This window comes from Solanum lycopersicum, chromosome 9 (assembly GCF_036512215.1).
Source record: "Solanum lycopersicum chromosome 9, SLM_r2.1".
Lineage (NCBI taxonomy): Eukaryota > Viridiplantae > Streptophyta > Magnoliopsida > Solanales > Solanaceae > Solanum > Solanum lycopersicum.
Window position 1 is genome coordinate 36,518,498 of NC_090808.1, and position 15,063 is coordinate 36,533,560.

The following is a 15,063-nucleotide window of genomic DNA, read 5'->3' on the forward strand; positions in this document are numbered from 1 at the left end:
AAAATAATCACAAATCATAAAGAAATTGAATTTTGAAATTTTATTTATATCACACAAACTGAGAAAAAATAAATACTTTGTCTGTCCAATAATAGTTGTTCACTATTGACTTGGCACACTCCTTAAGAAACAATAAAAATAATGTCCGTATATTTTCCTTTGAATTAATTAAATTTAATACTTTGATAAATGTGTTAGATGATGAATAGTATTTAATAGTAAGGATAAAATAAATGTAAAAGATAAATTATCTCTTGATTTTCTAAATTGAACATATATTATTGGACAACTATTTTTTGTGTATTAGAGAACTAATGTTGGACAGAGAAGTAAAATAAATTGAAAAGGGGAAAAATGGCAGTATGAATATTGAAATAACCATGAAAAAGTAAATAAATTGATGTCCACAACGTTTCATCTACTCAAGCTTCTCCAACTACTTATTTCCATCACTTTCAGTGTCACATCTTGGTTTACTCCCTAGACGTAACCGGCGTCATAGTCCTCTTTGAGGACTAAGACTAGTCTCTTAGTTTACATCATTACATTCATAGGTCAAATTTAGCAAAAAATTTAAAACTTTTCATTACTTCTACTTGGAGGCTTACATAGACCACTATATACACATAACATATATATATCGAGTATACATAGACCCTTCGTATATGAAGATTACTTGGTCTTCTACCTTTATTGAACGTAAGTATATAAAATATAACATAGACATAATAGCCGTCTCATCTCATAACCATATAATAAGAGTGTAAGAACTTGGGCATAACTCATACATCAAGTAAAAATGCCTCAAATAGGCTATACAATGTTTCATACTAAATGGAAAGAAAGAAAAATAGAAGTCTTTAACTAAAAGCAACTCCATAAGATAGATAGTGGCATTGCCCTCGCAAGTTGAGGACACACCTTACTTGGATAAATAAGAGATCCAGCCTTTTTCAAGTTTTCTTCATAGCACTTCAATGACCGGAACCTAAAATGTTATTAAAAAGGAAGAAATGGGGTTAGTACGCCACTTGTACTAAGTATGAGACCATATGCACACATACTTTGAAAACATGCTAAGAGAAAGGGACATTTAGTATAAACATGCAATTTAAGTTGAAAACACTTATGCGTGTTCAACAAGACCATACAAATCAATAATGCATGGTCAGTAAGTCATAGGCATGTACATCACAAGACCAACTACATCAGAACTAGTCAAGTCAACATGCTTATCATATAATAGAATACATATTCAAGTAACTCTATCATCAAGTCATATTAACAACAAGCATGAATAAGAGTACATTTCAACGTAACCAAAGCAAGTCAATTACCCATGAACCCCTATCAAGTCAACACGTGCAATGACCAAGTAAAGCTCCATAACCTTACTCAATCAAGTAACCCAAACAGAATCATGACTAACATCCTACTTCACATAACATAGCATTTAAGAGTACATATCATTTTACTTTAACCATATAGACCAACACACATACATAAGTGAAACTAATAATCATATAGAATCAACAATGTGCAAGTTTATCATATACATATTATATACCATCACAAGCATATTCACACATAAGCACATCCTCCTAATACTCCCCTCAAGGCTAAATACTGCAATGCTTAGGTAGAGTCTCATACCCCTACCTAGACTAAAGTAGACCTCTTAGGTTATCCTAGTTAGAGTTCATTCTTTAGTTCATTTTAACTTTTGGGAACATTTAGCCCTAACCGACATAGACCACATGAGATAATGTGGAATCCGGTGTCATAAAACCCTACACCGAAGGAAGGCGGACTACTTGCCAAGACAGTACCAAAACATGAAACATAGCAACTATGTCGATCCACTGGCTAGTATTCCTAGGGGGCAACATAGTTCAAGAAGTGGGAGATATTGTTGGGACCCTTTTTATGCTACATGAATTGTACTATACAATCTCAAGAGTACATTAGTGATCCTACCTTCCCTATGTAGCAAGGGATACTCCTTACTCTAGTTCACTAGTTGGTAAGCTAGAGTACCTTGTTGAAATGTCTTTATGCCTTTATTATCTATCATAGCTTAGTTTAAGTCATAGGGTCTACCCCTTGTATAATCATCATCATCAATAGCTCAATAAGAATTGCATGAGTATAAATCATTTCATTACAATTCATATAGGTAAGGTTAGAACATTAACATCTTCATATCATGATAAGGCACATTGCTAAATCATTCACTCTCCTTATAACATTTACATCCTCAGCCAAAACCTCACAATAATAATCAAGGCATTTCAGTTCAATATCGTACCAGCCTATTAATCCTAATACAAGGCATACTCCATTACAACATCATGACTTAATCACAATTAACCATAATTTGAAGTAAAGGATATATATCATACGACTTACCAAGTCTCTTTCATAGTTCATCATCAAGATCTTACCGTAAACCCTCAATTCAACCCAATTACGTTATACATCATCATAAGTCAATAATAAACACGATAACAAGACTAGAAGAATCACTACATCACAATTCAATACTAGATCATAGCGTAAGACAAGATACTTAGGTCAATTCACTTTAACCTAGATCATCTTCTCCAAAACTAGTATGAAAGACTAAAAATCATCCTAATTTTATTCATGATTAGTGTAACAACATCATCTAATAGTAACTCAACCAATAACCAAGTTAATTGAACAAAATACAACCTAATTCATATCAAGCTCAAACCTAGGGTTAAGGGTTAACTAGACCAAACCATCAAGATATATCATAATAAAGTTAGAGTACATGTTAATATACTCATAATATCCAAATAAATCATAAACAATTCATAACATAATTTTCGAGATTGAGAAAGACCCACATGAAAACTCAACTTTTGAAATTACTTTGAAATAACCCTTTGAGGAAACAGGTCTCAAAGGTGAATTAGATCCCATACCATGATGTTTGATGAATAATTGATGGTGAAATCGTCACTTTACATCACCCAAAACCCTCTCCTATCTTGGTCTTCAATGGTTTCTTCCAATAGAGAGAGAAAGAAGAGAGAAGGAAGAGAGTTTTGTTTTGTGAGTTGTAATTAGACTAATGGGGTTGGGATCTTTATATGGGGGGTTAATCAAGTTGATTAAACTTTCCTTAATACCTAAATGACCACCAAACCCCTTAATTAATTAGTCAAAACTTAGTCAACAACATGCAGCAAAATTGGACCCTCACAGACGAAACCCCGTTGACGCCTCATGGCTCAATCGATGGACCAGCCCCCCTTCAATGGTGTGCTTCTATCGATGATTCAGAGACTTTGTAGGTGAGGGCCTCCAAAAAATTGGCTAAGTGTTGGTCGACGGTTGGCATTGACGCCCCATCATCTATCTCCCATGGTGCACTGGGCAGTGTTTGCTTTCACGTGCAAGGGTCCTCCTCAAGAGCCCTTGGTTTGTCCTTGGGAAGTCGTATCCGGACGTTTTGACTATGAATCAACTTAAACCCATGTTAGACACCTTCAACTTTCATCTATTTCTGACTTATAAAAGCTAGTCAAATAGGTCAAGGCACGCTAGTAGAGCTACTACCACAAAAATATCCACTCGGTGCTTTGCCTTTGAAAAGAGTCATTCATTCACATAAGTGTATTAGATAAGGTATCATCACTCAGCTCTACCAACTCATAATACCTTTTCCAAGAATGGGTCCGTTACGGCTGCCAATCAAGGTCTATTAGGATATGTCTTATGACTTTCTTAAAGATGGTCGCATGTCATTCTGGCTAACCTATATCTAAGTCCATCATTCCACTCAATAAGGAGGCGCCATCTAGCTCTATACCTTCAAGGCTTATTATTAAACTTCTTTTCATTATTCAAGGTTAAACATTCTTAACCTTCTTTTCGTATTCAAGGTTCTACATTCACTTAGGGTTCTAGACTCATCAAGAAGGGGCACCATGCTTAGGTCTACTGGTTCAAGACTTACTAAGGAATACCTCATTTTAGCTCTACTGATCCTAGACTTTCATTCATACACTCATTCAATTCAATTCAAGTACCAAGTAGGGACAACTAAGTATACAAACACAACATACAACATCATTCTATGAGGGCTCTTCTTAGTCCTTTATCATCATATATAAACTATTAGAGAAGAATCATAATATTATAGCAACCATATATGACCATATACACATCACATAAATATGTTCACCTTATACATTCACATGTACCATATCATGCTAATACCCTTATTCACATAATAGTACCGACTAGGCCACGTTCATAACATTTATAACAAGTTAACACTGCCACCACAAGTGAACCTTACCGATCAATAACAATGCAATACCAATTATACACTAAATAAAAGAATTACCCAGCTTACCACTTTCCAATAGCCACAATCACCATCCCTCAACATCTCCAACAATTGCACACATCAATAGAACTTACCAATTACAATGCCCATAAGGCTGGACCACTAATTCACCCATATCAATGATTCAACGAAAGACAATATAGATATTAATACCATAAAGCAAAACTATAAACAATTCAAATAATTATCAACACATAATTCAATAGACCATAACAATCTAAACATGAATTCAACATAATTAGATCATAATCAATATACCCACTTTAGAGACAAAATTAGGAATTCAAGGAATCATTGGGTTCATGGAAATTTTTATAATGAAACAATCAATGAACATTGATTACTTAATAAAACATCAATTTAAACTTGTTTTATGCAAGAACCCATGCTCAGAATTCGAAATAGGGTTTTAGGGTTTTTGAGGTCTTTTGAAAAGCCTTTGAAATTAGATCCTTGAGTGAGAGAAGAATAAAAGATTAAATCACCATACCTTATTAAAGTTCTATCCATGATATTCGGTTTGAAATCTTAAAGAATTTTATCTTCTTCCTTGGAACTTGAAGGTCTTTCAATGGATGATCTTGACTAGAGAGAGAATTTTAGATCAAGGAGAGCTTATAATTTTTTTCATTCTAATTAAGGGTTGGGTTTCCGATTAGGGTAATGGGTGTATAATGACCTAAAATAAAAATATAATACACCCCCAAAATATCCAGAACATTCCTACATTAATTGGACCTTTTTAAACAAGTCAAACTTAACTTAAAGTTTTGAAATTATCATCAGGGAACAAGTCCACGTCGCGGAGCTGTTCCCTCAAGATTTTTGGAAATAATTTTTGGGACAGTTGAGTCCGCAACGTGGACCAATCTTTTTGTCCTTAGGTGAACCAAGTACGGGACGCGGACTGGTTTCTTCCATGTGTATTTGCTTGCTGCCTTTGGCAGCTTGTTGGCCAATAGTCAGGTCCTCCTCAAGGACCCTTGGGTTGGTCCTTGAGGAGTCGTAACCAAACGTTTTAATCATTAGAATACCCCTATATATGTTACGTCCATACCCACTTATTTAAGACTCCCAAAAACAATATAAAAAATGCACAACATACTAGGACACACTAGTACACACACAAAACTAGTTTCAGAACGTCTTGATTGTCCTTTTGACGTTTGACTTCCAAACTCTTTAAGACTGTCTTATAAAACTATTCTTTACTATTTTAACAAGTTATTAACTTATTAAGCATATGTGAGGCTCTAGTTTATCCTAGTTCACTTTAAGGGTGTTACTGTACCGCCACTTGTAGCACTTGCATGAATTATTTTGAGGTTAATCTTTGTGCAATAGAACTTCTATAAGAAATATCAAAATGTTTGCTTGTAAATGTATGGTTGTTGCTCTTTTTCATCTTCCCACAACTTGTGAAGGCTTAATTTGTTGATTTTTCCTTCTATTGTTGAGTGGTCTCATCTTCGTCAAATTGTAATTGAATTGGATACTTGTATATCCTAAATTCATGTGTGACTTAGCTATATTCATGTTGTTAGATTGTAAATTTTGAATACAGTTTTGGAAGATAAAAAGATTATCCAAGGAGATTCTACTTGTGGATCTCAATTATCATTGCCTAGCAATTATGTTGCTACTAATTGCAACACCTCAACATGATGTGCTAAAAACATAATAACATACCAAGACGGCTTCATTCCCTTATTCTAAAGTTTTTATTCTCCCCTTTCCTACACATACACTTTTTTTACTACTCTAAATCTTAATTATACTAGTCAATTTTTTTTAGATTTTTTCGAGATTCTTTTTTAAATTATTTCTTCTATTTTTGAGCAAATTTGAAGTAAATTGAAGAACTTAGTTGATCTATTACGCCTTTGTGCTTTTTGTGTACCTAAATCTAAATTTGTATATGTGTATTGTTGATAATTGTGAAATTGATGTGAGGTCTACATAAACTGTTTTTCACTGGTTAATTAGCTTTTCCATGATTACTTTGATGTTTTGATTAGTGGATTATTTTTCTTTTTTTTTCAAGTTGTGTATTAATTGTATCTAATTTACACAACTGTTTTTTTTTTTGCTAGTTGTGTATTTATTATATCTGACTTATTGTGGTACTCAGTTAATGCAATTCATAATTTGGGTTTTACAAGGGGAATATACTTTGTTTCATGTTTTAATTAGTGTGTAGAAACTTCATCCTTTGCCCTGCATCTCTATTTAATTTAATTCTTTTTGTGGGTTTTCTTAGTCCCGGGCAGGGGTTTGTTTATGGCCTTGCATAAGGCAATTTTCTCTTAAAAAGGATCTATGGTACGGGTTTATGCAGCTCCTTTCAATGCCATTTAAGACTGTCAATCGAACACTTCAATTTTTTAAACTCTATACCCTTGCTAGTACGTCTTCATCTTTGCAAATTGCACTGGTGAGACTAAATTAATATGCTTTTTTAGATTATTGAGAGTATTCCAAGTTGTGACTTTATGTTGCTTAAGAATCTAGATCGATGCACCATTAATTGTTAGGGAAGCAATAACTTCACTTTCCACCATTTATATTCAAGGATTAACAAGGTATGGAAACCTTTCACCTTTGGGATTCCTTTCCCCAAGGGTTCTTTCAAAATTGGTTTCAAAAGATTAATTGCATATGGGTTTCTTTCTAATCAAAAATTGATCATTCAAATTGTATTGTTCTTGATTTTTAATGATTATTGTGGTTATATTATGATGTAGTATTATTCATTATGGTAGTTGTTGAGGTTAAACCTAGTATGTGGAAGAGGTGGTGAATTTACCCTAATTTCCTAACCCTAGGTTATGAATTCATGTTGAATCGATTAGGATTGATGCAATTGACTTACTGCTTGTATTAGTTACTATTATAAAGTTGTTATTACACCTATGGATGGATGAATTTGGTTGCCTTATTGTAAGATCATGGATGATGATGGACTTTGAAGGAGAATTTGTAAGACTTCTTGATCTTGAACCTTTACTTCAATTATGATGACTTGTATTTGGTGGTGACGGTCAATTGAAGTGTATCTTCTGATTAGATTAAGTAGGTGTTGGTATGAGGTTACAATTGAAATGTTTTGATTATGTGAATTGTGAGATTATGATTAAGATGTAATGATATAAGGTTGAATCTGAATTAATTATGCACCTTACTAAGATATGATGATGTTAATGTGTTAATCTCACATATGAGGGTTGTATAGAAAGGGTATTCTCATGCAATTCCGATTGAGCTAATGACTATGACTATACAAGGGGTTAGTCTCCTATGGACTAAACTAAGTTATGATTATTAAAGATGGACTTAAAGACATTCCAAAAGGGATTCTAGCTTAGCACCGAGTAAACTAGTAGTGAGGAGTGTCCCTTCCAAAGTAGGGAATATAGGTTCTCTATTGTACTCATGAGGTAGAGACTATAATGCAAAGGCATAAAGAGGGTCTCAAGTATATCTACTAGATCTTGAACTATGTTTCCCCCATAGGAATACTAGCTAGTGGATCCACCTAGAATGTTATGTTCATGTTTTGGTACTACCTTAACATGTAATCCACCTTCTTTCTGTGTAGGATTTCATGACACTAGATTCAACATTTAGCTTATGTGGTCTATGTTGGTTAAGGCAAGTGTTCTCGAAAGTAATATAAAGTAATAAAGTGAACACTAACTAGAGTGACTTAAGGGGTTTGACTTAATCTAGGTAGGGGTATGGGACTCTACCTATACATTGCACTAGTTGGCCTTGAGGGAAGTCCTAAAAGGTTGTTCTTATGTTTTATAAAGTAAATGTTATGCATATGTTGACTTTACATGTTGATGATCTTATATGATATAAGTTTCATTGATGAACATGTTATTGGTCTATGTTGCTAGATATGATGATGGATACTCTTGATACTATGTTACGTGAAGATAGACATTGCTTATGATCTCTTGTTTGGTTTACTTGGTTGAGTAGGGTTATGAGTCTTATTTGGTTGAGTAAGGTTATGGGGCTTACATGGACGTTGCACTTGTAGGCTTGATGATGGTGGGTTATGAGTAAGGGTCTTTCATATGTTATAATATTGTGAACTCTTATAATGTTTTGTTGTTATAACATGATATTGAAGTTGTTTTGGTTATGTATTCAAATATGCTATTATATATGATAACTTGGTTATACTTGATGATGTTGGTCTTGTGTTGTATACGGTCTTGTCTCAAGGGATATGTGATCATTGGCTTATATGGGTTCTTGTTTGTGCATACGGATTTTCAAAGTAACTTGGCACGCTTTTGAACAAATATACCCTTTAGCATGATTTCAAATGTTTTATGTGCATGTTTACATATTTAGTACTAGTGGTGTACTAACTCATGTTTCTACGTTTCTAAAATTATGTAAGTTCCGGAGGTTGAGCTTCTAAAGAGTCATTTGGAGATAACTTGGACTCCCATTCTCCAAGTTTGGTAGGTCCTCACCTTCCGAGGAAGATGTCACTATCTAGCTATTTGTTGTTGTTATAGTATAAGACATTTTGTTTTTTCTCTTTCATTTGAAGACTATTTGGATTCTATTGTAATATAGTATGGGCTACGATCTAATGTTGTACTCGTTCTAGATGGTTTAAATGTGAGACATTCCTATTAGACTATATTTGTATTTTGTATATGTAGCTTAAAAGTAGAAGCCTATGTAAACTCTCTATGTATATATGATGTGTAAGTGAGAGATCTATGTAAACCTCACTATATAGATGAAATATGAAAAGTTTTAATTTTTCGCACTTTTTAGCCTAGTAAATGTAATGACAAATGCTAAGAGGCTAGGCTTAGTCCTCTCCCAGGACGATGACGCCAGTTATGTCTAGGGGGAGCTCCCCGGTCGTGTCATAGTGATGATGTGGCACAGGTGTGATACACTCTCTCATCATGTAACTGGTTGTATGTACGTGAGGGTTGAAATAAATTCACTTTTAAATAAATCAGGTGTGTAATAGATCGTCACAATAGTTTAAGTGTGTAACTGACTTTTCGTCATAAGTTCAGGGGAAATTTATTTCTTTTCCCTATTTAATTATCTATCTTTTATTTCAAAACTTGAATCATATAGTCAAAAATATAAAATTCAATCCGGACTAAATAATGGACTCAATAACGCACTACAAAAATAATTGTGAAAGAACCTACCTAATTACATTTCTTTGGTCACTATATATCTTATTAGCTCTCACGAATAACCCTAAATTTTAATATAACTGACCAAATTACATTTAACCCACCAGAGTATGAAATTGTCACTATATCAATTTATGACTCCAAGTACTAACCTGAAGCACAAATTGAGAACCTTCACTTAAAGAGGATAATGATGTCGTGACTCCATTTTTATCAGTTCTTGCATGAAATTGGTGTTATTATTTATAACATATTAAACCCTTTCTACTTAAATTTAATACATCGGTCAAGTGATAAAGTGATTTAAAATTTACAGACTTAGTCCATTAGTCAAAAACTATATTAATTATCTAAAAATTATCTGTAGACACATAAATTTTATTGGATTTAATTCATGCGAAATTTGAATTAAATTCATGTTTATTTGGATTGAAGGATTAACTTGAAATTCACAAATAAATAAATACATTTTTATTAACTTCAAGTACAAGGTCCATTTCACCTTGAAGCCTAAACTCATATCACGTGTCACAGTGACTAGGCATCCAAGACCAACAAGATGACGCCTCGTGTCCAAATGAGGTGGTAGTCTCGGTCAAATGCAAGAACGAATCACATTGTGTCAAGTGTCAAAATGACATCATTTAGCCAATTACAAGTAACCTTGTCCACTCCCTACAATGATAAATAGGAGAGAGATATGATATTCAGGTTGGGGGGAGGGGGGGGCAAGAAAACTCATGAAAAAACATTCTGCAATTGGAGAAAGCTACAACATAACCTACACAGCTCTCCGAATGAGTGATCAACGGAGTTCTTTCCGGAGATCGACTTGTAACAACGAAGTGTTTTCCTGTAACACCCCGTAGCCAAAACAGACCAAAAATTAGTTTTTCAGAAACATCTGCAGGTGCTACCAACAGTGGCATCGACGGACCGTAGCCTGAACCACGTTCCGTCTTGCACAACCGTTGATGGGATCAGAAACTCCCAAAAATTTAAGCCTAGAAAAATTGGTTAAGTTTTAGACGACGGACGGACTTACGGTCCGTAGGTCAAATGACGGTCTGTAGTCCGTGATCGTCGATCAAGACTCCCTTCAAACACTCTCTGACAAGAGCTATGGATGAACAACATGGTTCGTAGGTCGACCTACGGTCCGTAGGTCTGATTGTAGGTGGAAATTTTGCAGCCAGTTAAGGAGAAATGCAGTTGGGTCAACTTAAAATGATCATAACTCTTAGCACAAGATAAATTAGGTCTCCCATGACCTACCCACAGATAGATAATTGAATTATATTTCCATATCATCCAACCATACTAAAATCAGACCTCCGAGTAAAAAGTTATGCCCATTTTAGTAAAGGTATGTCAAATAGGACCTCACGACGAACCCAACGACGGGGCATCGGGCGCACGACGGACCGTCAGTCCTGGCCATCGTGAGGCCCGACAGCAACCTTCACAGGGGTCTTTTTGACCTTTTCCACTCCGTTTAAACCTTAAGTTATGTCGTTTTGACCCTAAATCATCAGATTTTAGTCAGTTTAAGCCTAGAAACATAATTAAAACATATCCAAGTCAAATCATTAAATCAAAACTTAGAAAATTAGAAGCAAGAGAGAAAAAACTCAAGAACCCTAGTTCAAGAAAGCCACAAGCTCCAGCAGTTCCAGCCCCGAAACTTAAGTATTTTTCTGTGGATTTCATCACCGGGTATGTGGGATTTCACTAGTAGGTTCCTTTTACCCATTGGGTCCTTAGTTTCAGTCAGTTCTTGATTCTCTTATCATGAGTAAACCTAGGATTTCTAGAACTTCGGTATAACTTCATGAATTTATTAAATACATGTTCCAAATAATATTATCATGTTATTACTCAGATTATCACATGAATTTAAGAATCCTAGCTTTGTATTTCTTTAGTTCTTGAATTCCACATGCTAGGTCATATATTTCAGACACTTCAGACATACATGCCTCAATTAGAAATGCATAATTTCCTGACTAATTGTTGCATTCTCAGTTTGCATGTTCAGTTTTGAGCTATCCAGTATTTACAGAAATTCAGACATAATCAGTTAATTTACAGAATTCATTGGGAGTAGCATAATACCGAGTTGGACTAGGGTTTAGCGTACCCAATAGTCCCAGAACTACTATCTATGTAGATTGTAAGTCCCCTTTATGGGCAATCAGTTTAGTGATCACACTAGCATGCCTTTATCCTTTGGTAGGGTATATTGGGTCGTCTAGATGGGGCGTATACATCGGACTCCACATTTAGCTCATGTGGTTTTATTATCGGTTATTAGTATCTCCCACAATTCAGTCAAGCTCTCTTCATTGACCATTTATCAGTATATTCAGTATTCAGTTTCAGCATGTTATGAATTGTCAATGCATCCAGTTAGCTCAGAAATTAGCACATCACGTTCAGATTATTATACTTGTTTTTGTGTTTGTTTAGTTATGTTTTATTTCAGCTTTACTCTATCTTACATGCTCAGTACCTTTCAAGTACGAAAGCATACGTGCTCTATATCTTCTCGTGATGTAGGTTTAGGTTCTCAGCATTCAGATCACGCATAGATCGATTTCTCGATCTCAAATTTAGTAGATTTAGTGGTGAGTCCTCATTCTCCGAGGACAACAGTCATCAGTTTTATTTCAGTCTTTAGTCATTTAGTTTCAGTTTTTGCTAGATTTAGCCGGGGCTTGTCACAGAATTTCTAGTCTAGTTTAGAGGCTATTTTCACACATAATTATATTTAGCTTAGTATTGAGTTAATATTTTTTTTATATTAAACTCATTGTTTTCAAATATCTCAGTTAGAGAATATGGGTATTCCCATCTTTTCATTTTAAGTATGATTTAGCTTCCGCAACAGTTTATTATCTTTAATATGCACATGATCATGCCTGCAGGGTTAGTTTGGGATCACTTGTGGTCCTAGGTTCCGTGTCCGCGTCTCGGGGGTAGCTCGGGGCGTGACATTTCCGCCGTAAATCAAATATATCTCAAGGAGGTCTACATAATCCTACATTAAAAAAATACGCTACTGAAAGCCCTGGAATCATGGAGAAATTTAGCAGAAAAGAATCAAGAGAACAACAAAATTGTACTCACGAAAATTCATCAATAAATACACATTTTCTTTTATTTATTTTTCTTGCAATTGATTTTCAATGCTTAAGAAAAATTGTCGTGGACATTACCCATCAATTAATTAACTATAGTTAAAAGAATAGTTTAAAATTCTCAAATCAACTTCACTTGACTATAAATTACTCGGGGAAACTATCAGGAGGGACAAAATGACAATTTTCTTAAAATTTTCCACAAATGGCCTCCTAGGTCATTTCACTTTAAACAACTATATGATATGTATGCGACAGAAAAAAAGGAGAAGACTACAATTACGCAAAGATAAGGTAGCAACTTAAAGAAATGAAGTATTTTTCACCGTATGACATATTGGCTCTTTCTTTTTTCAATTTTGTTGGTTAATTTTGCTTACAAAATTGAGTCAAGTAAAAAAGTAATATTGCTAAAGAAATGTCCCTTTCTCCCCATATTTAAATTTTGAAGACATTTTGAAATCTTTCAATAATATTTGTGTATTTTGACCTCAAAAGACAAGCATCTCTTTGCCTGTATTAAAATTTAAAAATCTTTTTTTCTATGTTCTTTCAGTTATAATCATTTAATAAAAAGTTTTAATTTAGTAATATTCATTTTACGTGATATGATACACACGTGCAACAAACGTGCCGTAAACCAGTATATATATGTATACACTCCAGCAATTGAACTGTAGGAAAATTATTCAAACAAGTTTATCCATCGCTAACATTATAATGTCACATTAAAACATGGAAATTGTTCTCTTCTTTTCATCCTAATTTATTTAAAACGCGACACTTTACTTCATAAGCCATTGTGCAAAATGTGCCACACACGTGATTCAATATGCGCTCAGGTTTCATCTAATGGCTTGACAGAAAAAGTGAGATAGTTCCATGAGCAATCTGGATTTAACTGCACGAATAGCACATATCTTTTAGCAATTCCAGTCAATAGTTTATCATCCCTTGTTTTTTTCTGGGAAGAAGTTAGGGATTATATATTACAATATCACTGCACAATAAAGATCCGTAAACTATCAACTATCATAATTGGACATCCTTGAAAGACCAAGAAGGAAAGGAAGCACACTCTCACCTCTTACGTTGGTTTTATCAAAGAAATAATTACAAATTTATAAGTAGAAAATTAAGCTTTTCTCTTTCGCAGTCTTCCCATATCAAAATCCATAAGCCTTGATGAGGACGCCATGGGAGAAGTTACTGACAGACCAATGGATTCAGGAATGTCCAGATCAACTCTCATAGAAGGGCCAGAGATTGCTCGTTTAATGTCAGTCTCACTCAATTGATAGGCTTCAGCTTTCACTTTGGCAATCTGAGTCATGTCAGTAAAGTAAATGAGTAGTATTTAAGCTGTCCATCGGTCACATTCATAACACTAGTTACTCAATAAGGTAAAAACCTTTAGCATAAAAGGGTGAAAGCTTTACCAGTTCAACATGGTGACTGGACAAACATGCAGTAGAAATCCTTTTTTGCAGATCCTCTACTTTCTTTGTTTGGTAATCAAGATTCTCCATTTCACTCCCTTTTTCACCCAGTTGCTGGTACATAGCTGCACAAAAAAAAATAGAATTAAAAATCGACCAATTAAATCTAAATCGGGCCTTGCAAGAAGCTTGAGTAAAGCTTTCACCCTAGTTCAATATTCTTCTTGCATTATATTTTGCATAAAATGATTGCACAATTTCTTTGACTTTGACACCTTCTCTAGTTCCATTAATTAGCACAGTATCGTCATCAAATAGCATACACTATGTGACCTCATTTTGTGTAGTTGCTTAGCTCATCCAAATTTGTGTAAACAAGTATGGTCTTGACACTAATCATTAGTAAACCCACAGTTAAGGGAAACTCATTTTCCCACGCTAGTAACTACCCCTTCATACATGTCCTTTATGAAATTTACATAAATATAAATTTATTTCTTCTAAAACACCCACCAAAGGGTGTTTCATAGTACTTGTCATATGCTTTCTCTAGGTTGATCAACAAAATGTGTAGTTCTTTCTTTATATCAAGAATATAGTCACTGTTGTAGATCTACCAAGCATATATTCAAGCTAGTTCGTCACCCTTGTAGTGTTCCCAAGTCTACATTCCGTCACTCTTTCTCAGACCTTCATAATAACTCATAAGTATAATACAACAGTTCACACAACTTTAAATATCTCCTTTGTTTTTATAAATTGAAATCAGGATATTCTTTTTCCACTAATTCATACCATTTGTTATAACATTAAGGGGTCGTTGGTTGGGAATAAGTTATCCCAAGATTAGTTATCTTGGGGTAAGAAATAACTTATCCCATCACTATAATATAAATGGTGGGATATTACAT

At 34.3% G+C, this 15,063-nt stretch overlaps 1 protein-coding gene across 4 annotated transcripts in view; it reads right to left on the bottom strand.

Moving 5' to 3' along the window:
- Positions 1-13,609: 13,609 nt before the first annotated feature.
- The window catches only part of LOC101249677 (sister chromatid cohesion protein SCC4), a 41,089-nt gene continuing 39,635 nt past the window's right edge, over positions 13,610-15,063 (bottom strand). For all 4 annotated transcript variants that reach the window (XR_011211775.1, XR_011211774.1, XM_026032956.2 and 1 more), the window contains 2 exons: positions 14,153-14,277; positions 13,610-14,037 (listed from right to left, as the gene is read on the bottom strand). Coding sequence is in view for 2 of the 4 variants with exons in the window: in XM_026032956.2 (XP_025888741.1) it covers positions 13,849-14,037; positions 14,153-14,277 (314 nt within the window). In the remaining 2 variants the exon portion in view is untranslated. The remainder of the gene's footprint in view (positions 14,038-14,152; positions 14,278-15,063) is intronic.